General features: G+C 43.9%; 1 protein-coding gene across 1 annotated transcript; it reads right to left on the bottom strand.

The window, feature by feature from the left end:
* Positions 1 to 1,159: 1,159 nt before the first annotated feature.
* SHISA2 (shisa family member 2) lies at positions 1,160 to 21,224 on the bottom strand. The gene is made up of 2 exons (XM_075851659.1): positions 20,305 to 21,224; positions 1,160 to 2,176 (listed from the first exon to the last, which is right to left on the bottom strand). The coding sequence occupies exons 1-2, from the start codon at positions 20,606 to 20,608 to the stop codon at positions 1,623 to 1,625; spliced, it is 858 nt and encodes a 285-aa protein (XP_075707774.1). The 5' UTR covers positions 20,609 to 21,224; the 3' UTR covers positions 1,160 to 1,622.
* Positions 21,225 to 26,955: the final 5,731 nt, after the last annotated feature.

Raw genomic sequence — 26,955 nt, 5'->3', positions numbered from 1 at the left:
TGAACATACCCTAATACTTCTACGTCCAGGACAACTCTACAATGTAAACCTACCAAGTTCATACTAAGATGTGTCTATATGAAGCACTTGTGTTGCTCCACCTCATACTGTATCATGTTCGATGCATTCATTGTCCTCTATCTAAGCTGCCTGGCATTGTAAACATATGAAGCATTTAGCAAGCAGGACTTTTTAGCCCTAGTATGTATGGAGCCGTACTCCTTCTACTATGTCATGACATGAGTCTTTTATACCTATTAGGACCTGAATCCTATCGATGCAGTGCTATGAGGATACATAGTTTGGTTTACCTTTGGTTTGGTGAATGCTGATATAGGTTATTATTGTACTGCAGAAATGTCTTACAATGTAAATTTTAACTTTTTTTTCAAAATTTCCAGTTGCGTAGACCACAAAATTCCTAATTAGATTTTTTAAGGAACAGATATAAAATTAAAGTATTAAAATGAGTTAAAGGAAAAAATATCCCAAAATCTTTGTACCATGTTAGCCAATAGATAGTAGAGACAAAAATTGACAGTCCTGAGTAGTTGATGCCTTTAAATGGTTAAATGGAAAAGATGATGACAGTGATAATAAGAGCCTCTGATCATCTGAAGGACTCAATTTAGCAGAAATTGTCCAACCTGGTGGATCTTCTCTATGTGATATACCCATCATTCCCTTTTCTCCAGCATATAGCAGGTCTGAGACTTGGGTAATAGTCTATTAGTGGTGGTAAGACATCTGCCCATCTGCGCCACCTTAACAAATACTACTTCCCTCCATAGGTAAAAGCCGGGCTCTGGAGAATAGGACCTCAATATCTTTTTCAATACTGCAGGGGAGTAGTTAGGGAAGGGGGACTGGCTAAGCATGTCGGGGGCTCCAACAAGCCACTCTTCTTTGGCCAAGGTATTTAGATACAGGGCTAGACTTACAACGTTATTTGCATCATAAAGGTCTGAATTTCCAGATGCCAACTTATACCTGTAGTGGAGAATAGGACTCTTGAGGTCTGGCAGGACATACTCCATCAGTAAATAAAGTCCCTTTGTGACAGATTCTACAGATGGCACGTCTATAGAAACTACTGGCATGGCTTGTTTCAGATTCACGTCCTTTTCTTAACCCTTAATAATAAGAATAATGAAATGTATTATTAAATACTTTTTTTTATTCAGGACCGAAATGGGTAATTGCATTGTCTTAATGTTTGATTGTCTGAATGATTGTCTTTCTGTTTTAAATATAAACGTGTTATTTTCACCTTATTTTATACACTTCAAAAGAAGAAAAAATTATCCCTATACCTGCTGTACCAGAATATACTAAACCTGCTCTCTGATGAAGTTGCATAACGCAGTTCAGCAAAGAGCAGCTTATTGGCTCAGGTCATTTAAAGTAATACGTTTCCCCTCCCCCTCTAAAATAAAACAAAAAGCATATGCACAATTGTTAAAAAAAAATAACTTTTGTCACCATCATGCATTTTACAATAATGCTAATCAAAGTCTCTCCTCGGACGTAAGTAGTCTGTAAGCCGCGTAAAATGCAATATTTTCTGCCTGTCCAACAGAGTCCATTTCCTTGTAGCGCAATTCTGCGGCATATGGCTCAGCTTACACAGTCACTGCTGGGTACATCATCTGTTCGGGGTTACTGTGAGGGTACGGGGATTGCATTTGTCTATATCCACCTTGGAGTCCATCTAAAAAAGGTGGCATTGCGGTCATGGGGACAGAGTCATGAGGTACAGCATATCCCACAAACTGAGGGTGAAGATATTGTCCTTGGTGCGGGACCATTTGGGTCGCTTGTTGACAGTTTAACACTGAATAATTGGTGGGCATATTTACATACACATTATTCATGGCTCCTTCTGGCAGACAGCAGTTGGTTTGTGATCTAGTTGGAGGAGCCCTTGCCCCTGAGTTGGCACTTGAGCTGGAGCTGGTGGCTGTGCTGGACTGCCGAGACGATGAGCCACGTGAGGTACTGGCACTTGATATCATAGGGATAGTTTCCATGAGGCGATTGCTTCCGGGAGCTCTGCTCTGCTGGGGTTCCTGCTTCGGTCTCAGGCAGCGACAACAGCAAATGGCGACCAAAGACCCCAAAATGATAAATGCAACAAATACTGATCCAACAATCAGGAATGGCACATAGATGGGAACTGGAAGAAAAACAGAAAAATTGTTTTAGAAATAAGCTAAACTCAGATAGGTATTATAACAAGGTACCATAAAAGTGTGATTGATGGGGGTCCAAATGTTGATCCTGAGACAGGGGAGTTCGGCTGTTACCATAGTGTAATGTAAAGTAACTTGGCATGGGCGGCCATTTCTCTGTCAGGGACTGGTCACATGGTATTGTGGGTGTCCTAATTTTCGGATCACTACCAATCACACTTCTATCTAGTTTATATGCCATAAAATAGTTTGTTTAAAAAATCCCTTTAAGAAAAAAATTAACAAAATTAAGAAAACATTAATATTACTATCCACATATTATTTCAGGTACCAGAATTCTCTAATATTAACGGTGAACTTGATGACATTGTCTGGTTTAGAAAAATACGTCAACATCATGCTTAGACCTGCCGACAAACAAGTGCTGGGCAGATCATGTTGAACATGGTGTCTGGTGACGGGTAGAGCGCACCTCCCTTACTTCAATGTAACTCAACCCAATGACCAGAAAATCGTATCATTCAATGTCATCGACATCTCTACAAAATGACCAAAGCACCGGACATATGTCACTTATCATGTGGGTGAATATAATCTGTGTATGCGTGGTGGAATAGGTGGGCACTGTAGAAGCAACAAGAAATCGATAAATAATAAACCAAATACTGACTGTAATCCCATATAAATATATTAATCGTCTTTAATAGGAGCACAAAGAGCAAACGAATGCAGCTTAATTGTCCAAATTGGCATGTAAAGCTCGGTTCACACTTCCATTTTTGGAAAACAGATTGAAAAATATATCCTTTTCCGGTATTAGTTGTCTCATCCATTTGTGTATATAGTCTGGTTGCTAGAGACACACTACCTAACAACCACAGTCTTTCCAATGAGATTGCCAGACAACATGTCCCTGTCTCACATTACTCAGATCTTCAGCCCAAGGTAAAAATTTCTTAAGAACGGAAGGAGAAGAGACAGGAAGTCCTGTTGGGACCTACAGAGAATGTATTGCCTATATTTTTCTAATTTAAACCAGCTAGTGAAACATGGTCTTTTTTTCTAATCTGTTTTATTTTTGTAGATTTTTTTTATTGTATTTTCTTTAGATGATTATGAGGGCAACCATCTTGCCTGAGCTGCTGGTAATAGCATTTAGAGATATGCTTTACAGCATCGACATGGACTATAGGGACCTGTGAACGGGAGGGGACCCGTTAACTTCTATGGGAGAGTTTTCTAGGCATGGCCTGTGATCTGTGCAGCGGTTATTGTGCAGGGAGGGCAGTGGCAGATTATAATATGGGCGGTTCGGGCGGCCGCCCGGGCCCGAGGCTCCCAGGGAGCCCATGGCAGCCCGAACCGCACATAGGCTTATAAAACTATTCAGCGCGCTAGCGCTGCTAACTGCCGCTACGGAGATGGGGAAAAGGAGCAGGGAATTGGCCGGGATAGGGGTAGGTAGCAGGCGTTAAGCACGTCTGCTAGTGCTTAGGACACGCCTCCCTGACAGTGCGGGCGCCGCCATTGAGTAACAGCACAGCGACGGACGGCTGTTCTATTACTCCAAAGCTGGAAGAGAAGCTAGAAGAGAAGAGCCGGGCGGTCACCGTCGCTGAGGTTAGTGGTACTGGCTGCCGGTGTATCCTCCTGCCCAACTAACATTAAAGTCACTGGCCGACGCTAGGTGGGGGATTATGCAGTAAGGGGAGGGCTAACCATCTAACTGACGGAAGCTAGCTCTATGGGGGGGGATAATAGTTTCCCCCCATAGAGCTCTCTTCAGTCAGTTAGACGCTCAACCCCCCCCCCCTCCTTGCAGTATAGTAACTACTGAGGACCCTATGGGGGAAGGGGGGATTATTCCTAGAGCCCTCTGCCTGCAGTCAGATGGTTAGACCTCCTTGCAGTATAACTCCCCCCCCCCCCCATAGAGCTCTCAGTAGTTATTATTTTTTAATAAAAATTTGTGTTTGGTGCAACTTTGTAATTACATTTTATTAAAAAATATTTTCACTTTTTGAGATACAGCTGCTTTGTATCCTGTATCTGTCAGGTCAGCAGGACTGACGGGATCAGTGAAACGGGCCCTGCGCTCAATTATAATCTTAGATGTGATAGATTTGAGGTGGATCCTGCGTGTCACTGATCCTGTCAGTCCTGCTGACCTGACGGATACAGGATACAAAGCAGCTGTATCTCAAAAAGTAAAAATATTTTTTAATAAAATCAATCAATCACACTGATACACACACATACATTTTATATATATATATATATATATATATATATATTATAATATAAAGTTTTTAGATGTGTACATAGCCTTGTGGCACAATATACAGGGGGGAGCGCTGTGAGGCACTATATACAAGGGGGAGCGCTGTGTGGCACTATATACAAGGGGGAGCACTGTGTGGCACTATATACAAGGGGGAGCGCTGTGTGGCACTATATACAAGGGAGAGCGCTGTGTGGCACTATATACAAGTGGAGCGCTGTGTGGCACTATATACAAGGGGGAGCACTATGTGGCACTATATACAAGGGGGAGCTCTGTGTGGCACTATATACAAAGGGGGAGGGCTGTGTAGAACTATATACAAGGGGGGGCTGTGTAGTGCTATCCACAGCGGTATGTGTGTGGTGCTCTTTATATGGGGGGCTTTTTGGTGCTATTTACAAGAGGGGGAGGGCTGTGTGGCGCTCTCTACAGGGGGGCTGTATGGCACTATCTATAGGGGGCTATGTGTAATGCTCTCTACGGGGGGATGTGTGATATATAGAGGGGCTGTGTATGGCGATATCTATGGGGGTGTGTAATATCTACAGGGGCTGTGTGTGGCACTATGTACAGGGAGCTGTGTGTATGTTGTGTTTTACTGTGTGTGGTATTATTATATTCAGGCGCGCAGTGTTTGGTGCTATTATATTTAGGGGTACAGTATGTGGCACCATGATAACTTTATTTTCGTTTATAGGTGTGGAAATGTTGGAAAAGTGAGGAGACGTCTAAGTGGCAAATTCTGCAGAAATGAGTCATGGCCGGGAGAAGTCGTCATGAGCTCTGGACCGGATGGAGAAGAAAAGAGGAAAAAAACTACTAGAATCTGAGACGTCGTCACCTGTGAGTCACTAGATTTATAGAGAATCTGTCACAAAAAGTCTTTCTTCAGTCCAGGACTGATAGACAATTCCCCTTGTCAGGAGGATGTGTCCCAGCACAGTGTGATACTGTCAGTATGTAGGGACACAGCCCTGTGACAAGGGGAATCGTAACACCCATTTGTTAATGCTTGCCCAAAAAGGTAGTTTTAAAAATAGTTACGGCGCAGCAGGGCAGCGGTGCAGAAGGGGGGCCCAAGTTTGGGTAACAGCCCAGGGCCCATGGTCTACTTAATCCGCCACTGAGGGAGGGGGAGGAGGGGAGATGTGTCTCACTCTTTGTCAATGGTGGATCCTGTTTTATCTATATAGAGATGTTACCGGTCAGTGTATTCCTGCCTGTGATGATAATGAGATCACTGCTGAGAAGTGGTCTATACAGAATAGGAAGGGTCAGTCTATTATAATGCTCAGTGGTCAAAAGGAAAACGGCAAGCTTTTAACATTATTTTTTACTATAGATAAAGACATAGAAGATAATGTTTACAAAAAATTCTTAGAAAATAAGTTTAATATTAAAACTTGATTTAACAATAGCTCATTTTCTGAGGAGACATTCCATTTAAGCTACGGCTCTTACTGCCTTATTTATCATAATTTTGTAATATTTAGGTGAGAACCTCTTCAAAGATTTTTCCAGGTGAAAAAACTGTCCAAAAAGTCATTTACAACATGGAAAGGTGTTTCTATATGTATGTTCACTTTCCACTAAAACAACTGAACTAGTGTGTACATACCATAGAGGCAAATCATGTGGCCTTTGGAGAGGGAGTAGTTGAAGCCTCTTTAGTAGGTGGGTGGATTTATACAGGGCTCAGGAAAATTATATCATCTGCAAACATCGGGTGGAAATTGACAAAGGGTCATAGAGAGGAGGCAGAGGGGGGAGCCAAATTCAGGCTCTCCATTTCTGGGTGATTTAAACGGGCATCCTAATGGGGGGCCAAGTTGAATCCTTGACCCCTCTATTATGTGTATACAACTGACCAGAACAGAACAGATAGAATCTGATGCCAAATAAATATTATGACATCAGTTACAAATTCAGTAAAATTACTGGAACCCGTAAACAGAACCATTCCATTACTAATACGTAGCAAAGAGAGGCAAAATGTGCGCACCTAACAAGGCTTTAATTTATTAAAAATTATTTTCACTTTTTGAGATACAGCTGTTCTGTATCCTCTATACAGAGCAACTGTATCGCGCACTAAGACCTGAATCCGTCAGTCCCGCGTACCTGACGGATTCAATATCAATGGGTCCTGCGTGTATCTGTTATGAATTTAGATGTGATAGATTACAGGTGGATACTGCTTGTCAGAGACACACAGGACCCACTGACACCCAATGGGTACAGGATTCAGCAAAAGATACAGCTGCTCTGTATACAGAATACAGAGCAGCTGAATCTCAAAAAGTAAAAATAATTTTTAATAAAAACTAATTATAAAGTTGCACCAATCACAATGATTGACCTTTTTAATAAAAAAAAAGTCCCTTTCAAATGTTTACATAGCCTTTAAGGCAGGATTCAGACACACAAAGCATTTACTCACATTCATTGTGCCGTTTTTCGCTGTGTTTTTTGCACCATTTTATTTTTGTCCAAAAATGTTGCAGCCAGATGTTGCTTTAAAGTCTATAGTAAAATGTGAAAAAGTCTACATGCAGAGCATTTTGGTTTTGCGGGATTTTTTTAAAGTTTACCTAAACGTTTAACAAACTTCTGACATGTCATAGTGACATGTCAGAAGTTTGGATTGGTGGGGGCAATTTAGGAGTTTAGCCAATTAGCAGTATGTAAGACGGGATATGATTGAGCGGCCAAAGCAAAAACATTGATTTACTATGTGAGCATTGCTAATCTTTTAATGTACTATAATCGATGAGAGTCATAAAAGTCACAACATTTCTTATGATCGGTAAAGCTGCCATAGAGGTTATCATTTTTGTTAAAATATCCAATACTTTTTTTAACAATCCACAACAAACTAAGTACACCCGAGCAAGTACACCCCACCAATCGCTAAAACAAAGCAGCTGAAGCGCTCGGCTTTTTGCAGAAAGCAGATGTATCGGAGTACGGGCTCATAGACTTTCTATTGAGCTCGTACTCCGATACATTGATTTCCGGAAAAAGCAAACAGACACGAAGCGGCTGAGCGCTCGCACGAGCACTTCTGCTGCTTCATTTTAGCGATTGGTGGGGTGTACTTGCTCGGGTGTACTTAGTTTGTTGTGGATTGTTAAAAAAAGTATTGGATATTTTAACAAAAATGATAACCTCTATGGCAGCTTTACCGATCATAAGAAATGTTGTGACTTTTATGACTCATTGATTATAGTACATTAAAAGATTAGCACTGCTCACATAGTAAATCAATGTTTTTGCTTTGGCCGCTCAATCATATCCCGTCTTACATACTGCTAATTGACTAAACTCCTAAAATAAATGCAGCATGCGGACCCCGGGGCTGTAATTCTAGGATTAGGGGATGCCGTGCAATAGACAGGTGGGATCGTTTCACTTATTCAACCAATTTTCTCATTAGTAGTCACCACAGGAAAGGCTACGAATCAAGTACCGTAAAGGAGAATGTTTCCACTTCTGTACAAATGTGTAAATGGCTACTGAGAAGCGAACACAGATCATAGTGTAGATCATTTGTCTGCAACTTGTAGCTGTTGTAAGACTGCAACTCCCAGCATGTTCTTATTAGTGCTGTCATTAGTATCACAGCCCACGCCATAGATAGCAGATAAGCATAAGCATTCCATATATTTGATGATTATTATGAGACATAGTGAAAATACTTTTCATGGGATTTCCCTAGTCGAGCATGTACAACGTGCACTACAGAGTTAATAACACGTGAGGGGTAGTAAAATTGTACAACAAGGACCAGCATGATGCTGGACTAGCAGATATTCTGGACTACTGGATACACAATACAAGTCATTTGGGTTTTGGAGTCACAATCTTCTTGGAATTCTTCTTTCTCCAAAAAAGAGGTTGGATTTAATGTTTCTGACACCGAGCTGCCATTTCTTACCTGGAGATATGGTCTGTTTGAACACGATCTAATATTAGCCGGTAGGAAGCTAACAGTAGGAGGTCATGTTGGCCACAGTGTTTTCCATGAGCCCTGTGGAGTCCTTCATTACTTAAATACTGGGGGTGCTTAGTGGGTTCCCTCACTGTTAATGCTCTTAGGGGGAATATGGGAAAGGGAAATAGGTTTTGTCCAATGCTGTAATAACAAGACAGTCAATGAAGGGTTTTCTATTATCTTATGATCTTTGATATGGGACCACCATAAACGAGAGTAACTCCCATAAATGAACTTGTGTAAATATACAAATATGTCAGGCGTTGTAGGTTATAAAATTAGTCTTTACGTCACATTTAAAGAAAATAACCAGGGATCACTGCTCTTGTTGAATTTATTACGCGTGAAACGCATTCTTTCCGCTGACAACCACACGTTTGTATGATCTTTGGTAATAGCAGGTGTCTTTCATCTACTTTCTGCACAAAAGGTTCATGCCCATAACATTAGTGAGTACAAAAGTAATGTCATGTGAGGCTGGGGCTGGGACATTAGGTGAGCAACTTTTTGGATTTTGAAATTTAAAGAGACTCTGTCACTAGTTTAGTAATGCCCTATCTCCTAGCTAATCTAATAGGCGCTGTCACACTCATAATACTAGTAAAAATTGTGTCCAAAAACGTTTATTATTTTAAAAGTTATGAGCTTTTTTAAAAAAATATGCAAATGTGGCTATACTAGACAAGTGGGTGTCAACACCAGCAATACTCCTGAGGTGGAGCTGCCTCACAGCGCTCATCTGAGTGAACAGTCAGATGAGTATTTAGACATAAAATAGAAATGGCTGGCAAAAATAAAAAAACTTACAGGCAATGCACAGACTGCGGATGGATGAGACTGATCAGGTGTCAATATATTCAACAGTGTTATGGGGTGATATTGAGACTCAGCATCCAGACCACACATTACATGCATAATCATACATCACATATTTAGGTCCTAGGTACAATTTGAATGCACAATGATATGAGGCATCCTAAGTCATCTCAGGCCTATGGGTGCCCGCTCCTCAGGGGCGGGGCTGGATTACAGGGCATACTGTGGGAGTTGCTGAAGTAGTCTCCAGTCAATACATGTCACATTAGATCAATGCTGTACAAGAATTCTGCACTTGGGTAAGAGTTTGAGGATCTAAATACACTGTGGACAAGTGTCCTGCAACCAGTGGCTCAAAGGACCCATGTGGCTCTCAAATTCCCTGCATGAGTCTCCGCAGAGTTGCCAAAAGCAGCTACTACTGCGCTCCAATAACACGTGGGAATGTCATAGCATTACTCAAAGTTATTACCAAGGTCAGGACCATAAACTGGCAGCTGACACCATGCTGAGGATCATGTCACTCTAGTACCCAGGCAATAAAAACTGCCATAGATTTCAATAGAAAACAACCCAAAAAGTTAGGTGCCAGCAGCAAAGTTCTAATTTTCTAGCCCTGTCTGAATGTGAAGAGAATCTATAAACCGCATCAATAATAACGTTATACTGGAGAATTGCTCATAATGCTATTTCCTAATATGATATGTAACGTGGCTTCAAACAAGTGCTGCAAACTCACTTCAGTGTGTCCTTTCTGGCCAGTCTTAAAGGAGAAGTGTCATGAATGTTTTTATTTTTTATTAATTTATGTGTTTTTATTTAATAAAATATTACATTTACTTTATTTATTTTTTTCACATAAAGATTTCCACCCAATATCTATCCATTTGTTAGTAAATCAGAAGTTAAAATTGATTTATTCTTCTTAATTGGCCATTTATGGCAAATACAAACAGGATCTATATTGGTTAATCTCAAATTTGTACTCAGCAGCCCTTCCCCCCAGCAGTAACACCTGACTGTAGGTAGAGCCCTAACCCCCCACCCCCCCCCCCATCCTCACATGATAAGCTGTACATTGGGGGTAAGCCGTAACACTAGATGACAATATCTAAAAAAAAAAAAGCAAGACTAACAATTGTACAGTAAGCTGTAATATTGACTCCTCAATATAATGTGGAGCCACAATGGCAGAGTTTCGAAATCGAAATAAGTAATTTTTAAAGGGTTTTTGTAGTAATTGCCTTTATGGACTATATGGACAAAGGTATTGGGACACACCTCTTAATCACTGAATGTAGGTGTTTCATTCAGCCGCATTGCCACAAGTTTATAAAATCCAGCACTAGTCCTGCAGTCGACTTTACAAACATTTTTGAAAGAATGGCCCGTTGTAAAGAGATCACTGAATTCCAGCGTGGTCCTGTAATAGGACGTCACTGTGGCAACAAGTCAGTTCATGAAATTTCTTTCCTCCTAGATATTCCACAAACAACTGTGAATGGTATTATTGTAAAGTGGAAGCGTTTAGGAGCCACAGCAACTCAGCCACAAAGTGCAGACCACGTAAAGTTACAGAACGGGGTCGTGGAGTGCTAAGGCGCATAGTGCAAAAAAGTCGCCAACGCTCTGCTGATGCACGAGTCTGGTTTTGGTGAATGCCAGGAGAACGTTACCTGCCTGACTGCATTGTGCCAACTGTAAAGTTTGGTGGAGGAGGAACAATGCTATGGTGTTGTGTTCCAGGGCTTGGCCTAGGCCCCTTAGACCAGTGAAGGGAAATCTTAATGCTTCAGAATACTAATACATTATAGACAATTGCAGCTTCCAATTTTGCAGCAACAGTTCAAGGTTTGGCCCTTTTCTTTTCCAGGATGACTGTGCTCCAGTGCACAAAGCAAGGTCCATAAAGACATGGTTGGGGGAGTTTGATGTGGAAGAACTTGACTGAAGGAAAAGAGCCCAGACCTTAGCCCCATAAACACTTTTGGGATGAACTAGTATGACGATTGTGAGCCAGGACCTCCAACATCAGTGTCTGGTTTCACAAATGCTCTTCTGGATGAATGGGCAAAAATTCCCACAGACCCACTCCAAAATCTTGTAGAAAGCCTTCCCAGAAGAGTGGAAGCTGTTTTATCTGAAAAGGGGGGGACGGGGGACCAACTCCATATTAATGCCTATGGATTTAGAATTGGATATCATAAAAGTACCTGTTGGTATAGTGTGTAGGTGTCCCAATACTTTTGTCCATATAGTGTATGTCAACTGAAGTCACATTAAATGGGGTTCAGAGCTGGGGCCATTCATGTTCCCCTTTTCAGCAAAGTGAATGGCTGAACATGCTACAGTGAGCGATTGAGAAGATTTTAGGTCTGTTCTGAAAGTCTATTAATATCTAGTATGAAAGTAATGTCGATCAGTATGGAAGGTGAGAGATCAATGCAAAAAGACAACACCCAAATTCTATCGAGTATCTTCTCTTTATTTGATGTCTTAGACTTTGTCAGACAGGAAATGAAGATTTACCACTATTTAACATCCCTATAAATCATCTGCCACCCCTTCTTAGGGTGCCCATACACTATAGATGACAGTCAGCCAAACACACTGATTTCGGCAGCACCGGCTGACTATCTGATGTGTATGGGGGTATCCCGACGGCAGATGTCATGGGGAAAGACCATTAGGACATATTAGATTTCAACATGTCCAATCCTTTGTTCCTGCAGGAGATAAGCCGCCCCTAGAGATGTCTGGAAGCCGTTTATTATCATCTGGACTTTTATAATGATAACAGCCAAATGTTCAATACTATTTTTTAATCTTCCGTATTATCTGCCTTAACAATAGACATAATGGCATCCGGTACTCGATGATAATCCACTACAGGAGCTCCCGACTTGTCAAGCAAATATTTAAGAAAAGGTGGGGGGCAGGAGTAGTCGCCACTGCTCCGAAATCTATGGGAGTTACAGAGAGCACCAATCATTCATAGAATCATCAATGGTCCCAACCGTAATATTTCCTTTTGTTAAAGGGCTCGCCCCCCCCCCCCCCCCCCCAAGAAGACAGCCCCTTCTCTAAAGACAGACAGGTCTGGCTCCTGAAACCTCTGGCAATCAGCTGAGGACTTTTTGTTTGGCCATAAGTTTCCTGGGCAGGGGAGTAGCTAGGGGGGGGGCAGGCGGGGCCCTGGGCGCAACTTAGAGGGGGGCGCCATCGTCACCCCCTCCTGCACTATAATTATCATGGTACATTGTAGGTTTGTCGCGATTTTGCCGCGAATCGCTGAAAAAACCGAGACGAAACTGCAATGTATATGTCCTGCAAAAGGACCTTTAGACATAAGGTCACATGACCTTATCTCTGAAGTTTTTACTATTGCTTAGAGACCTGCTGGTCACATGACCGCAGGAGCAGCAACAGCAGCGACTCCACAGAGAAGACTCCACAGAGAAGACTCCACAGAGGAGACTCCACAGAGGAGACTCCACAGAGAAGACTCCACAGAGGAGACTCCACAGAGGAGACTCCACAGAGAAGACTCCACAGAGAAGACTCCACAGAGGAGACTCCACAGAGAAGACTCCACAGAGAAGACTCCACAGAGAAGACTCCACAGAGAAGACTCCACAGAGGAGACTCCACAGAGGAGACTCCACAGAGGAGACTCCACAGAGGAGACTCCACAGAGGAGACTCCACAGAGAAGACTCCACAGAGGAGACTCCACAGAGGAGACTCCACAGAGGAGACTCCACAGAGAAGACTCCACAGAGAAGACTCCACAGAGGAGACTCCACAGAGAAGACTCCACAGAGAAGACTCCACAGAGGAGACTCCACAGAGAAGACTCCACAGAGAAGACTCCACAGAGAAGACTCCACAGAGGAGACTCCACAGAGGAGACTCCACAGAGAAGACTCCACAGTGAAGACTCCACAGAGGAGACTCCACAGAGGAGACTCCACAGAGAAGACTCCACAGAGGAGACTCCACAGAGGAGACTCCCCAGAGGAGACTCCACAGAGGAGACTCCACAGAGGAGACTCCACAGAGAAGACTCCACAGAGGAGACTCCACAGAGGAGACTCCACAGAGAAGACTCCACAGAGAAGACTCCACAGAGGAGACTCCACAGAGAAGACTCCACAGAGGAGACTCCACAGAGGAGACTCCACAGAGAAGACTCCACAGAGGAGACTCCACAGAGGAGACTCCACAGAGAAGACTCCACAGAGGAGACTCCACAGAGGAGACTCCACAGAGGAGACTCCACAGAGAAGACTCCACAGAGGAGACTCCACAGAGGAGACTCCACAGAGAAGACTCCACAGAGGAGACTCCACAGAGAAGACTCCACAGAGAAGACTCCACAGAGGAGACTCCACAGAGAAGACTCCACAGAGGAGACTCCACAGAGAAGACTCCGCAGAGAAGACTCCACAGAGGAGACTCCACAGAGGAGACTCCACAGAGAAGACTCCACAGAGAAGACTCCACAGAGGAGACTCCACAGAGGAGACTCCACAGAGAAGACTCCACAGAGAAGACCCCACAGAGAAGACTCCACAGAGGAGACTCCACAGAGAAGACTCCACAGAGAAGACTCCACAGAGAAGACTCCACAGAGGAGACTCCACAGAGAAGACTCCACAGAGAAGACTCCACAGAGGAGACTCCACAGAGGAGACTGACTGTAAGTATAAGGGGATTGATTTGTTTAATGGGTCTGTATTTAGGGGGACTGTATTTAGGGGGTCTGGTGTGGGGTCTGCATTTAGGGGGCCTGGTTTGGGGACTGTATTTAGGAGGTTTGGTGTTTATTAGTTTAAGGGGTCTGTATTTAGGGGGTCTGGTCTGGGGTCTGTATCAGTTTAAGGGGTTTAGGGTTTGTATATTTAGGGGTCTGTGTTAGTTTAAGTGGTCTGGGGGTCGGTATTTAGGGGGTCTGTTTTTATTTGAGGTCTGGGGTCTATATTAGTTTATAGGGCCTATTTAGGGGGCCTGTTCTAGGGTCTGTATTAGTTTAGGGGTCTGTATTTAGGGGGTCTGATCTGGGGTCTGTATTAGTTTACAGGGTCTATTTAGGGGGCCTATTTCTAGGGTCTGTATTAGGTTAGGGGTCTCTATTAGATTAGGGGGTCTGGTATGGGGTCTTTATTTAGGGGGTCTGTATTAGTTTGAGGTCTGGTGTCTGTATTTAGGGGGTCTGTATTTGGGGGTGTGGTCTGGTGTCTGTATTAGTTTATGGGGTCTGTATTTAGGGGTCTGTATTAGTTTTGGGGTCTTTATTTAGGGGTCTGTATTAGTTTAGGGGGTCTGGTCTGAGGTCTGTATTAAGGGAGTCAGGTCTGGGATCATTATTCGTGTAGGGGGTCAGGTCAGGTGTCTGTATTTATTCAGGGTGCTTGTGATGGGGTCTGTATTTGTTTAGGGGGTCTGCTCTGAGGACTGCAATAGGTTTAGAAGGTCTGGGTCTGTATGTATTCTATAATCTAGTCTGTGGTCCAAATTTATTAGTCTAAGTAAAAGGGGTTGTCCGGTCACATCGATAGGTCATCAGTATAAAAAACGTTCCGTGCCCGGACCACCCCTTTAATGTATGGTCCTGGGCCTTGGTGTCTAAATTTGTGTGTTTCTATAGGGGCTGGAAATGGCTGCAGAAGTGATGGGCAAAGATGTATCATCAGGAGAAGTCGCCATAACGGTCTGTGTCAGATGGAGAAGAAAAGAAAACGGCTCCCGTTAGAGAAGACGTCACTGGATCTATAGGGGATCTCCTCTCCTGACATGTCTGTTGCAGGTAATCCTTGTATTCTACATATTTCTGTGTACCCAGAGCTAATAGACAAATGCGTGTTACCGTTCCCCTTGTCAGGAGGAGGTGTCCCTACACAGTGTGATACTGTCAGCGATGGTTGGAGACTGTCAGTATGTAGGGACACAGCCCTTTGACAAGGGGAATCGTAACAACCATTTGTCAATGCTCACACATAAAGGTGGTGTTCACTATAGACATGGCAGAGTGGCGGTGGGGAAGGGAGGCCCAAGTTTGTGGAAGAGCCCAGGGCCTATGGTCTACTTAAAGAGGCTCTGTCACCAGATTATAAGTGCCCTGTCTCCTACATAATGTGATTGGCGCTGTAATGTAGATAACAGCAGTGGTTTTTATTTTGAAAAACTATCATTTTTGAGCAAGTTATGAGCTAGTTTAGATTTATGCTAATGAGTTTCTCAATGGACAACTGGGCGTGTTTTTACTTTTTACCAGCTGGGCGTTGTACAGAGGAGTGTATGAGGCTGACCAATCAGTGACCAATCAGTGATTAATCAGTGACCAATCGGTAACCAATCAGTGTCCTACACTTCTCATTGTTCCAGCCCATCATGATCCACAGGACAGTGTGATTGTGCAGTGAAAGAAACTGGGCTGGAACAATGAGAAGAATATGACACTGATTGGTCACTGATTGGTCAGCGTCATACACTCCTCTGTACAACACCCAGTTGGTAAAATGTAAAAACACGCCCAGTTGTCCATTGAGAAACTCATTAGCATAAATCTAAACTAGCTCATAATTTGCTCAAAAATGATTGTTTTTCAAAATAAAAACCACTGCTGTTATCTACATTACAGCGCCGATCACATTATGTAGGAGATAGGGCACTTATAATCTGGTGACAGAGCCTCTTTAATCCGCCACTGCCGGCCATTCAGCTCCTTTCTACGAGTGAGGCGGCGCGATACTTTGCGCCGCTTGCGCCATTGAAAGGCGTTGATTGACAGGGAAGCGTTCAACCCCAGGAGACCTGCGCAGAAGAGAGAAGGTCTCTATTGCTGCCGAACGGCGTGGGAACGGGATTAAGGTGAGTTTGAATAGTTTGTTATTTTATCATAATAAAAAAGTGTGTGACATTATCTACGGGGGTGGCTTTATCTACAGGGGGGGCTTTACCTACGTGGGGGGAGCTTTATCTACCAGGGGGGGCTTTTTCTATGGTGGGGCTCTATCTACAGGGGGGGCTATATACTGGGGTGGGCTATATGTGGAGCACTATATACAGGGGTGGGCTATATCTACAGGGGAGCTATATATAGGGGTGGGCTATCTGTGGAGCACTATATACAGGGGTGGGCTATATCTACAGGGGGCTATATGCAGGGTTGGGCTATACGTGGAGCACTATATACAGGGGTGGGCTATATTTACAGGGGGCTATATGCAGGGTTGGGCTATACGTGGAGCACTATATACAGGGGTGGGCTATATTTACAGGGGGCTATATGCAGGGTTGGGCTATACGTGGAGCACTATATACAGGGGTGGGCTATATCTACAGGGGGCTATATACAGGGTTGGGCTATCTGTAGAGCACTATAGGGGGAGCTATATGTGGGACACTACACAGGAGTGGGCTATATGGGGGCACTATCTACAGGGGGCACGGTGTGTGTGTGTGTGTGTGTGTGTGTGTGTGTGTGTGTGTGTGTGTGCGTGCGTGCGTGCGTGTGTGTGAGACACAGTGTATGGTGTATGGTACGCTATTATATTTAGGGGCATAGTATGTGGTATAAAGAGAACTTTATCTCTGTTTCTAGGTGTAGAAATGTTAGAAAAGTGAGAAGCTGAAGACATGTGAGCGGCAAACTGCAGAAATGGTCTGTGACCGGGAGAAGTCTGGACCGGATGGAGAAAAATAATTAGAATCAGAGACGTCACCGGTGAGTCACTTAATGTAAATGTTTATTCTGCCTCTAATCAGTAATGTAGTCACTGTATGATCTGCAGCGAGATGATGGGTGGTGTGATTTTTTGTGAAACAGCAACTCCCAGCATATCTTTACCATTGTTGGGGCCATGCTGGGTGCTGGAAGCAATTTAGTGTGAACCTATATGGCAGGGGTTGCACTAAATTGAGCTGTATTTGTGCTGGTGTTGAATTTATGTACTGAGCTTGGTTCTGGGGCTGTATTTATGTACTGGGCTTGGTTCTGGTGTTGTGTATAGAACTATATTGCTTGTAAAATGTACAAATGTTTTTATGCTCGAGTTACATAAAAAGCAATGACACGTCGACTGGTAGAGAAAACAAACACGGCGAGGGGGAAGGAGATGTCGGGAAAGAGGTTGGGGGGGGGGGCAAACTGAATCTTTGCCCCGGGTGCTGGAGAACCTAGCTACGCCTCTGTCCTGGGGGTATTCTGGTATTACATGCCGGCCATTCAAATGATTGACTGACCATGTAATACATGAACGGGCTGAGATTTCCCTGCGGGGAGGCTGCTCTTACATAGTAGTTCTCCTCTCTTCGGGAGCTAAAGGGATCCATAGTCCCCCATTTATGACTTCAATAAGCCTTATTAGGGCATATTGACAGGGGTTGTCTTTATAAAAACGTCATAAAAGGTGATTTTTATAAAAGATACATAGAAAAAACAACACTTTTTTATGCAACCTGTGATGTCTTTTTATATATAAGAAAACCAAATGACGATAAAAACTGAATTACGGGGAGAAATGTGTGACAATGTAATATATGTCCGCCAAGTCAAGTCCGCCAGAGTAAGAGCCACTCTTATCAGTTTTTCTCTCTGGCTTATAGAGGGGTATCCTGAGCAGGGGACCCCTCTTTATGACCTCTATTAGTCTTTATAAGGCTATGTTCACACAGCTTAGCAAAACATGTCTGAAAATACGGAGCTGTTTTCAGGCGAAAACAGCTATTGATTTTCAGACGTTTTTGTAGCAACTCGCGTTTTTTGCGGCGTATTTTACGTATGTTATTGGAGCTGTTTTTCAAAGGAGTCAATGAAAAACAGCTCCAAAAACGTCCCAAGAAGTGACCTGCACTTATTTTTCACGGGCGTCTTTTACGCGCCGTCTTTTGACAGCGACGCGTAAAATTACACCTCGTGGGAACAGAACATCGTAAGACCCATTGCAAGCAATGGGCAGATGTTTGTAGGCATAATGGAGCCGTTTTTTCAGGCGTAATTCGAGGCGTAAAACGGCCGAATTACGTCTGAAAACAGTGTGAACATACCCTAAGGCATATGGACAGAGGTTGTCTTTAAAGGTGTTTTTAAAAACAGTGTAAAGAGTCGTTTTTCTATGGTCATCTATGGGTTAATGTGTCACAATCATGCTGGTGATCTTTAAGATTAAATTTTCCAAGCCAGTGAAATATTGATTACTAGGACGCGCCGGCTTCTTATGAATGGACATAATAGAGCCAGTAGGACGTAATCGCAGTTACTTCTTGCCAAAGCAGACGCCCAACTGTTGTGTTCTGGGCTGAAAACTTCAGTTCCAAAAAAGTTCCAAAACAACATGATCCTCACACCTTTCTCCAGGCAAATAGCTCCGAAACCACAAGTGCAACATCGAACAAGTCACATCCAGTGACACCGGCAGCTGCTGCGCTTCTTTCCTTCAATACCCAGAAAATATTTCCATCGAATGTGAGTCCCCAAACTTCCTTCCCGCTCCATCCAGTCATCGCTCTCCATTGCACAGATCATGTATTGATCTTGGAATACCCCAGAGAAATGCTTTATGTATTAAGAAGTGGAAAAATCTGCCAGCTTTCTACCACCCTCATGTATAAAACATGAATACACTGACACCTTTGAAAAATATTCTCAGCACAGAACTGACTCTTAGCAGTCAAAATATTCACACATATTACCAGGAATAAGAACATCATCTACAGAATGAAGGAAGAGGCGCCTAAGTGGGTCACAGGCAGCTCCTGCCCAGTGTCAACCGAGTCTACCCAGAGGCATGCCCCTTCTATAGTAAAAACAAGAAAAAACTCATTCCTCTTTAATCTGGTTTTAAATTAACCCTTTCCTATAAATGAAACAATTAACCCTAATGATGCCAATGATTTTTGCATTTTCTCAATAGTCTAGTGTATTAAATGTGTCTCACAGTGTATCAGCACTCGTCAGATTGCCACATAATGTACCTGCCACCATCACACCATCCAAAATGTACTACATGTCTAATAAATGTTCCTATCATTTCATATCGGAGTTGTGGTTCTTCAAATAATTCTACTTATTATTGATTGGATAGATAGATAGATAGATAGATAGATAGATAGATAGATAGATAGATAGATAGATAGATAGATAGATATGAGATAGATAGATAGATAGATAGATAGATAGATAGATAGATAGATAGATAGATAGATAGATAGATAGATAGATAGATAGATAGATAGATAGATAGATTAGATAGAAAGAAAGAAAGAAAGAAAGAAAGAAAGAAAGAAAGAAAGAAAGAAAGAAAGAAAGAAAGAAAGAAAGAAAGAAAGAAAGAAAGGATAGATTCAGAATAAAGGTCATAAGTCACCAAGGGCACCATCTACATGAAGTTTGTATATTCTCCCTATATTTATTTGGTCTTCCTCCAGGTAACCTGGTTATGTCACTATTGGCTTTGTATAAAACTATGAATGACTATACAAACCAGAGATAAGGAATTAGATTGTCAGCTCTTCAGTATTCGGTCTTACACATGGTGAGTGAGATACTTAGAGACATTTTTTATGTTGTTCTGACTCTTCCAACAAAAACTTTTGGAGGAGAGAAACTCTTCTCCAGCCGGTGTTGACAATGTACGGCTAGAAGCAGCTGCCATAAGTGGCTTCATGTATGTCAGAATGCTCAAACCGCATGAGATATTTTGACATATGTCGCACAACTGAGTCATTTAAAAGAATAAACAACAATAAAAGTAAGTAGGTGCTGTGAAAATACACACAATAATATTTGTATGAGCATATACACACACACACACACACACACACACACACACACTATATCTTCAGCAATGTATTCACTAGACAGTAGAAGTCAATGGCTTCGCTGTTGAAATAAGTCGAGTATAAGTTGTACATGTTTAGATAGATAACTCTTGCCCTGAGATAAAATCATTGCCTGGCATCAGGTGTCACATCCCTTGTATATGCCACCCACCAGCGCTGGCGCTCCACTCCTACCTGCTGCAGAGTCCGGACTATCCTTATCGTTTCTGCCGTGCTCTGGCGCCCCCTGCTGTCTGTCGTTATTACACAAGCCCTGTTCCAGCCTGGCCTCGGCGCTGTTGCAGCAGTAGCGCAGGACGCAGGTCCCGCAGCAAATGGTGGAGTCGTCCCCATCAAACCTCTCCGGACACTGGAATCCGTCCCTCCACACGTCCTGCGCGTCCGTCCAGCCGTGACAATACTCCCCACTCCCCCGGGCAGCTGCCAGCAGGAAGGAGGCGGCTGTGAGCAGTGCCAGGGGGGAAGCCTCAGCCCACATGATGGGCACAACTAATGCGGAGTCTCGGAGAAATCACCAATTATTACTCCTGGTTACTTTACCCTGAGTTCTAGCCCTAGTTCATACAAAGCGATAATGTCGCAGTAAAAGAGGTAATCCTGCAGACAAGAAGTTCTCCAGAACTGTATGGAGTGAGTGTTGCAGCTGTTGTCCTTCTTCAGCGTACCCAGTGCCCACACTCCGGGGCCGGATCACAGCCTGGCAGCAGCTGCCGAGCTCTGCGCCTTCTCTGCGCCTTCTCTGCGCCAACCATGTACCAGCGACTCCCTGCGCTACCATGAACCAGCGACTGTCAGCGACTTCAGTGCGCGTTGATCAGTGCGCGTGGGCACCTTGCGTCCTGCTGCTGCCAGCTTTCCTGCCCAGGGAGAAGTATTCCGCGTCCCTGCCAGCATCCTCGCCCAGAAAATGCCACAATCCATTCACATTGCTTGGAGGAAAAGGAGCCCAAAGATCTATTAATGCAGAAGTGACAGCGGAGAGTGGTGAGCAGCGCTGCTGCCAGTTGTCAGTGGGCAGTGAGTGGAGGAGAGCGGCTCAGTAGTAGCTGGAGCTCCCGGTCACCCCTCCCCATCCTCCTCCTCCAGATCCTGCAGCCAGGACACGCATGTGCGCTCACAGCCAGCAGCGCCGGACCTGGAACATGCTGCCCAGGTGACATCTGCCAGGGCTTGCTGGAGCTAGTAGTCCCACAGCAGCTCTACAGTCTGGAAAAACACTGGGAACTCAAGTTTCATTTTGCCAAAATAGACTTTACCAAAGTTTTATATGGAGAGGAACTAATTGTATACCTGTTCCTAAATCCGGGAAAACATATAAATAATCCAAAAATATTATAATAAGAAGAAGAATAAAATAATCACAATATAATAATACGTAGAGTTTCTGTTTAAAGGTGTTATCAATATTAGATCGGGGGGAGTCCTACTCTCTCGATCAGCTGTTTTAGGGTCAATGCACACGTAGCGTATTACGTGCGGTTTTGCCGCGACGAGTAATACAGCACCAGCATAGTCAAGGAGATTCCAGGAAATCTCATGTACGTGCTGCGGTATTTTTCTGCACGTAAATTGACCTGCGGAGCGGATTTAAAAATTTGCAGCATGTCAATTGATCTTGCATTTCCGTTTGCGAATTGTATCTGCCTAGTGCTGAGGAAAAACGCACCAAAATCCACAGCATGAAAACGCGCCGAAAAACGCATTAAAACGTAAGAAGCGCACTGAAAAACGCACATAAGCTACAGTTTTTACCTGCGAATTTCCTGCGTTTTGGTGCAGCAACATCCGCAATGTGTTCATGCAGCCTGTAGGGTCCGGGGTGCTCGTACGAGTAGGACACGAGTGGGACAGTGGTGCAAAACGCTGCACAGCCGACAAATGTAACGGCGCACAGCAAGTACGGATACGAAGGAAAACCATGTGTTTACACGAGCACCGCGGCCTCCCTCAAACAACTGATCAGCGGAGGTGCCGGGAGTCGGATGATTCATATTATTCAGTCAGTGGTAAATAAAAAGCTTGTGCTTCGTCTTTCAAAAGAGGTTCTGCAGCAGTTAAAGTGTGTATTATAAAGAATGGATCCCATACGTGTATAAAAGCACTTGTATTTTTATATACGCCTTGGTGACTTCTCTGGCTCTGTTAACATCTGCTTCGGTTTATAACGGAAGCCATGACACTGCCAGATCCACCATACAACGGACGCAAACGGCGTTAGACAGATCCCATTGACTTATAATGGGGCCGTCGTGGTTCCGCTGTGATGTTAAGGGTATGTTCACACGACAGCGTCCGTAACGGCTGAAATTACGGGTATATTTTCAGGAGAAAACATCCCCGTAATTTCAGCCGTAACGGCATGTGCAGGCGCTTGAAAGCCGCGTCCATTACGGACATAATTGGCGCTGCTTTTCATTGGAGTCCATGAATAACGGCTCCAATTACACCCCAAGAAGTGACAGGTCACTTCTTTGATGCGGGCGTCTATTTACGCGCCGTCATTTGACAGCGGCGCGTAAATATACGCCTCGTGTGAACAGACAAACGTCAGCCCATTGCTTTCAATGGGCAGATGTTTGTCAACGCTTTCAAGCCGCATTTTTCGGACGTAATTCGGGGCAAAAACGCCCGAATTACGTCCGTAATTAGTGTGTGTGAACATACCCTGATCCTTTCGAGTGCAGCAACAAAGCTGCATGCCGCGCTATTCTTGCCGCCAAATGTGACGAAACTGCCGACAAAGGCTCCAAAGGACGTCCCTGACGTCAGTGTGAACAGAGCCTAATATTGGTATAATTATCAGTAGTAAATACATATATTAAATGATTCACTATCTGAGTATTCAGCCACATACATGTAATGGGTATAGTTGAGTATATAGAGATTTGAGACCGATTCACGGTTGGAGTAGTATAAGTATACGGACACTCGTCTTTCCTGGACAGTTGTGGTGTTCTTCTATTATCCTCTATGGATACGCTAGTTATTCCATTCCAATATGTACATGATATTACTGCTGGTGTCATCCCTTATTCCACTTCTATATGTTCGCCATGAAATAGTGAGCTGGATAATGTGCACTGATTTGTTTTGCCCCACGCTGGACATCGTATCATTATGTCAATCATTAGGGGTTTTAACAAGTAATTAACATCCGCAGCTGCCGGTGGGGGCTGGGGCAGGGGGCAGATGTCCCTGGAGAGATATGTCACCGAGCCTGGCGCAATATACTGTGTGACTGATCTGCAGGAAGGTTCACAAGAGCCGCCGATCACATTCCTGCTCCACTTCTCTTATGGAGAATGTTGGAATGTCAGACTAGAGATTTTGGGTAAATAAGAAAGAGGTTTTGTTTTTTTGTTAAAGGAACGTAATAACTTTATAATAGACTACACCCGAAACAGTGATCTCAGGAGCGGCAGAGGGGAGCAGTGTTCATATATAGATACTACTCCCTATAAGAAGCTCTATGGATGGGCAGATGCACATTAGGGTATGTTCACACTGATTATTTTCGGCCGTTTTTTGGGCCGTAAACGCCCGAAAAACTTTAAAAAAAAATCGGAAGCAGAATGCCTCCAAACATTTACCCATTGATTTCAATGGGAAAAAACTGCGTTCTGTTCCGACAGGCCACTTTTTATCGCGTAAAAAAAACAGCCGCGAAAAAGAAGTGCATGTCACTTCTTGAGCCATTTTTGGAGCCGTTTTACATTGACTCTATTGAAAAACAGCTCCAAAAACGGCCGTAAAAAACGCAGCGAAAATCGCAAGTTCCCTTGAAAACAGTTCCGTATTTTCAGACGTTTTTTATTTTGTGTGTGCACATACCCTTACTCTCTTGATATGTCCTGAGCACGGTTCTTTGGGCCTTGTTGACAAGATCAGTGGCGCACACAGGCGGGGTTTTCAGTTGCCTGAAAACCCCCCTGTGAACAGGGTCGGGAGGTCCGTACATACTATTGTGCTCAATTATATCCACGTCCTTAGGATGCTAACACAATTGACAGCCCTGGCGAGGCAAGAGAACCATCAGTTCCCTTCCCCGCCATGCAGCGCTTTTTTTGTGATGCAGGCGCCGCCTGCGTCGTTGCGCTGGAGTAGCGCTAGTCAGAAGAGACCAGGAGTGCATCACTGGAGGAGAGGACCGCACGGGAACAGGTACACTGAGTGCTTGTTAAAGCGTGCAGCACTATCTTCAGGGGACACTGTGGCACTATCTTCAGGGGGCACAGTGGCCCTGTCCACAGGGGTTAGTGAATGGCACTGTCTACAGGGGGCAATGTGTGGCACTGTCTACAGGGGGCAGTGTGTGGCACTGTCTACAGGGGGAAGTGTGTGGCACTGTCTGCAGGGAGCACTGAGTGTGGCACTATCTACGCTGTTTTTTACTCTACAAGTAGTTGTCAGCCCATAATATAAACGGCTTGGCTGGTGGATACGTGCAGACCAATTCTCGTAGCGTGAAAGCCAGAAGGTAGCGGGAGCGTGCCAAAAATAACTTGGTTTAAAAAGTATGCATTTGGAAACCCCCATTTAAAAATCCTGTGTTTGCCCCTATGGATATGCTATGAACATTTCCAGTGCAAGAGTCTGAAATAATGTACAGTATATTTAAAGGGGTTCTCCATTTTTAATATTTAACCTGTTATGTAGATTGGTCAGAAGATTACATTTATGTAGGTTCAGGTGTTGGCAGCCAACGATTGCCCTGAATGATGGTGGTTCTTAGGGTATGTACACACGGTAGCAGGCTTTTACGTCTGAAATGACAGACTGTTTTCAGGAGAAAACAGCTGTCTCGTTTCAGCCGTAATTCCTCCTCCTCGCATTTTGCGAGGCTTCTCTGACAGCCGTAAATTTTGAGCTGTGCTTCATTGAGTTCAATGAAGAACGGCTCAAATTAGGTCTGAAAGAAGTGTCCTGCACTTCTTTTGACGAGGCTGTATTTTTACGCGTCGTCGTTTGACAGCTGTCAAACGACGACGCGTAAATGACAGGTCGTCTGCGCAGTACGTCGGCAAACCCATTCAAATGAATGGGCAGATGTTTGCCGACGTATTGTAGCCCTATTTTCAGACGTAAAACGAGGCATAATACGCCTCGATTACGTCTGAAAATAGGTCGTGTGAACCCAGCCTTACTGGACCATATCTGGAGCAGGTCCAGTGTTATGTATGGCCAAGCATGAAAACTGTGCGAGGGGAATTCATCAACAGGTTTACGCCACTTTAGTAATGTGACTTTTTTCACTTTTACATCACTCCTAGACCTTTTTTAAAAGAGTAGGCGGGGCTTAGGGGAGGTGTTGGAGCCGCCCGCGATCTGATAATAAATATATAATACGACTCAACATAACTACATTTGTTGCATCTTCCCCCAGCAGCCTCCTGTTTAAGACTGGCGTTTGAAAATCTGGGCCATTGGCGTCCTTGCGTAATTTTAGCCAATGTCTAAGTTAATGCTCGGCTACTTTAGCGCATATTCGCTTGTCGTGAATAAACCAGCAAACCTGATTTAAAAGTGAGGTCTGTATGATGTTTTCCTTTTTACGTATCTGGATTGACTGTAAGGGATTGATCCATCCTGGTGGTGTATAGAGCCCAACATTGGAGAGCGGAGAGCGCGATATCCCCCCTTTTTTTTGTTTTGAACTTATTAATCCTATATAAGGGGATCCTAACTGATGGACTCAATCACCCAATTCAATGTGGCCAAGTGTCAATCACTCCAGGCCCTCAGAAACAAAAAAAATCCTGCCACCACTGTCAACGCATTTGCAGGGGTATAGCTGAAGAGGGCGGGCTGCTGGCATGTGCCCTGGGTGCCTTGACTAGTGTATTTAGAATTAGGACTTAGGCCCCATGCACACGACCATAGATTTCGTCCTTTATTACAGACCGTAATTACAGTCCGTAATAACGGACCCATTCATGTCTATGACCGACGGACACCTTCCCGTATATTTACGGGAGGTTGTCCATGCCGTAGAAAGGCTCCGCAAAAGATGGAGCATGGCCTATTTCTTGCTTTTTATGGACCGTGCTCCCATACTTTATATGGGAGCATGGCCAACAAATGCGGGTGGCTGTCCGCAGCCGTCTGTAGCCGGCCGTGCCCGTAATCACGGACCGTGATTAAGGGCACGGTTGCGTTCATAGGGCCTAAGGCAGCAAACTTGATCTTTGCCCCAGGTAAAGGAAAGCCTATATGTTCTACACTTCTAACGTCTTCCTGCTGGCATAATATTAATATTAAATGGATGAAATAAAATCTCATATATTCGATATTGCAATATGCATATAAGACAGATACGTGTGATAACTGTTCATAGTAAACATCCTCTCCCACCTGCACCAGGGCGCCGCCGGCTATGACTGCTGCTTCTGTATATCCTATAGCTACGCCCCCGCATACCTTTCTCTCCTAGACATATACAGGGAATATATATGGCTGGACTTTCACAGTCCTTGCACCGGCATAGTGACAACAGCTGACCGCTTTACCTTGCCTGGTATGTAAAAACGATTGACCGTGCCAGGATCATCATATCCCGGATGGGAAAACCATTTTGAGCAAATGGTCATATGAACCAACGAAATGTCCAATCTATTTTTGTGCTGAGGAAGTGATAGAGTTGCAGACACATAAATATAAGTGAGAGGTAATATGACTAGACAGGAACGCATGTGGAGGCAACCTCAAATTATACAACACGCCATTAATCCAACATGGGATATGGTAATCCTGCATCCAGGGCATTCCGGTTCTGTTGAGTAACCACCTCTCAACCTCAAAAATTGGTAAATGGGAATTTTTCATATA

This window comes from Rhinoderma darwinii, chromosome 2 (assembly GCF_050947455.1).
Source record: "Rhinoderma darwinii isolate aRhiDar2 chromosome 2, aRhiDar2.hap1, whole genome shotgun sequence".
NCBI lineage: Eukaryota > Metazoa > Chordata > Amphibia > Anura > Rhinodermatidae > Rhinoderma > Rhinoderma darwinii.
This window is presented reverse-complemented; position numbering and strand designations above follow the sequence as displayed.

Coding starts and splice junctions, on each gene's coding strand:
- SHISA2 (XM_075851659.1), bottom strand. CDS start 20,608: ATGTGGGCTGAGGCTTCCCCCCTGGCACTGCTCACAGCCGCCTCCTTC. Junction 2,177..20,304: donor TAGTCCGGACTCTGCAGCAG/GTAGGAGTGGAG, acceptor TTTTTCTTCCAG/TTCCCATCTATGTGCCATTC.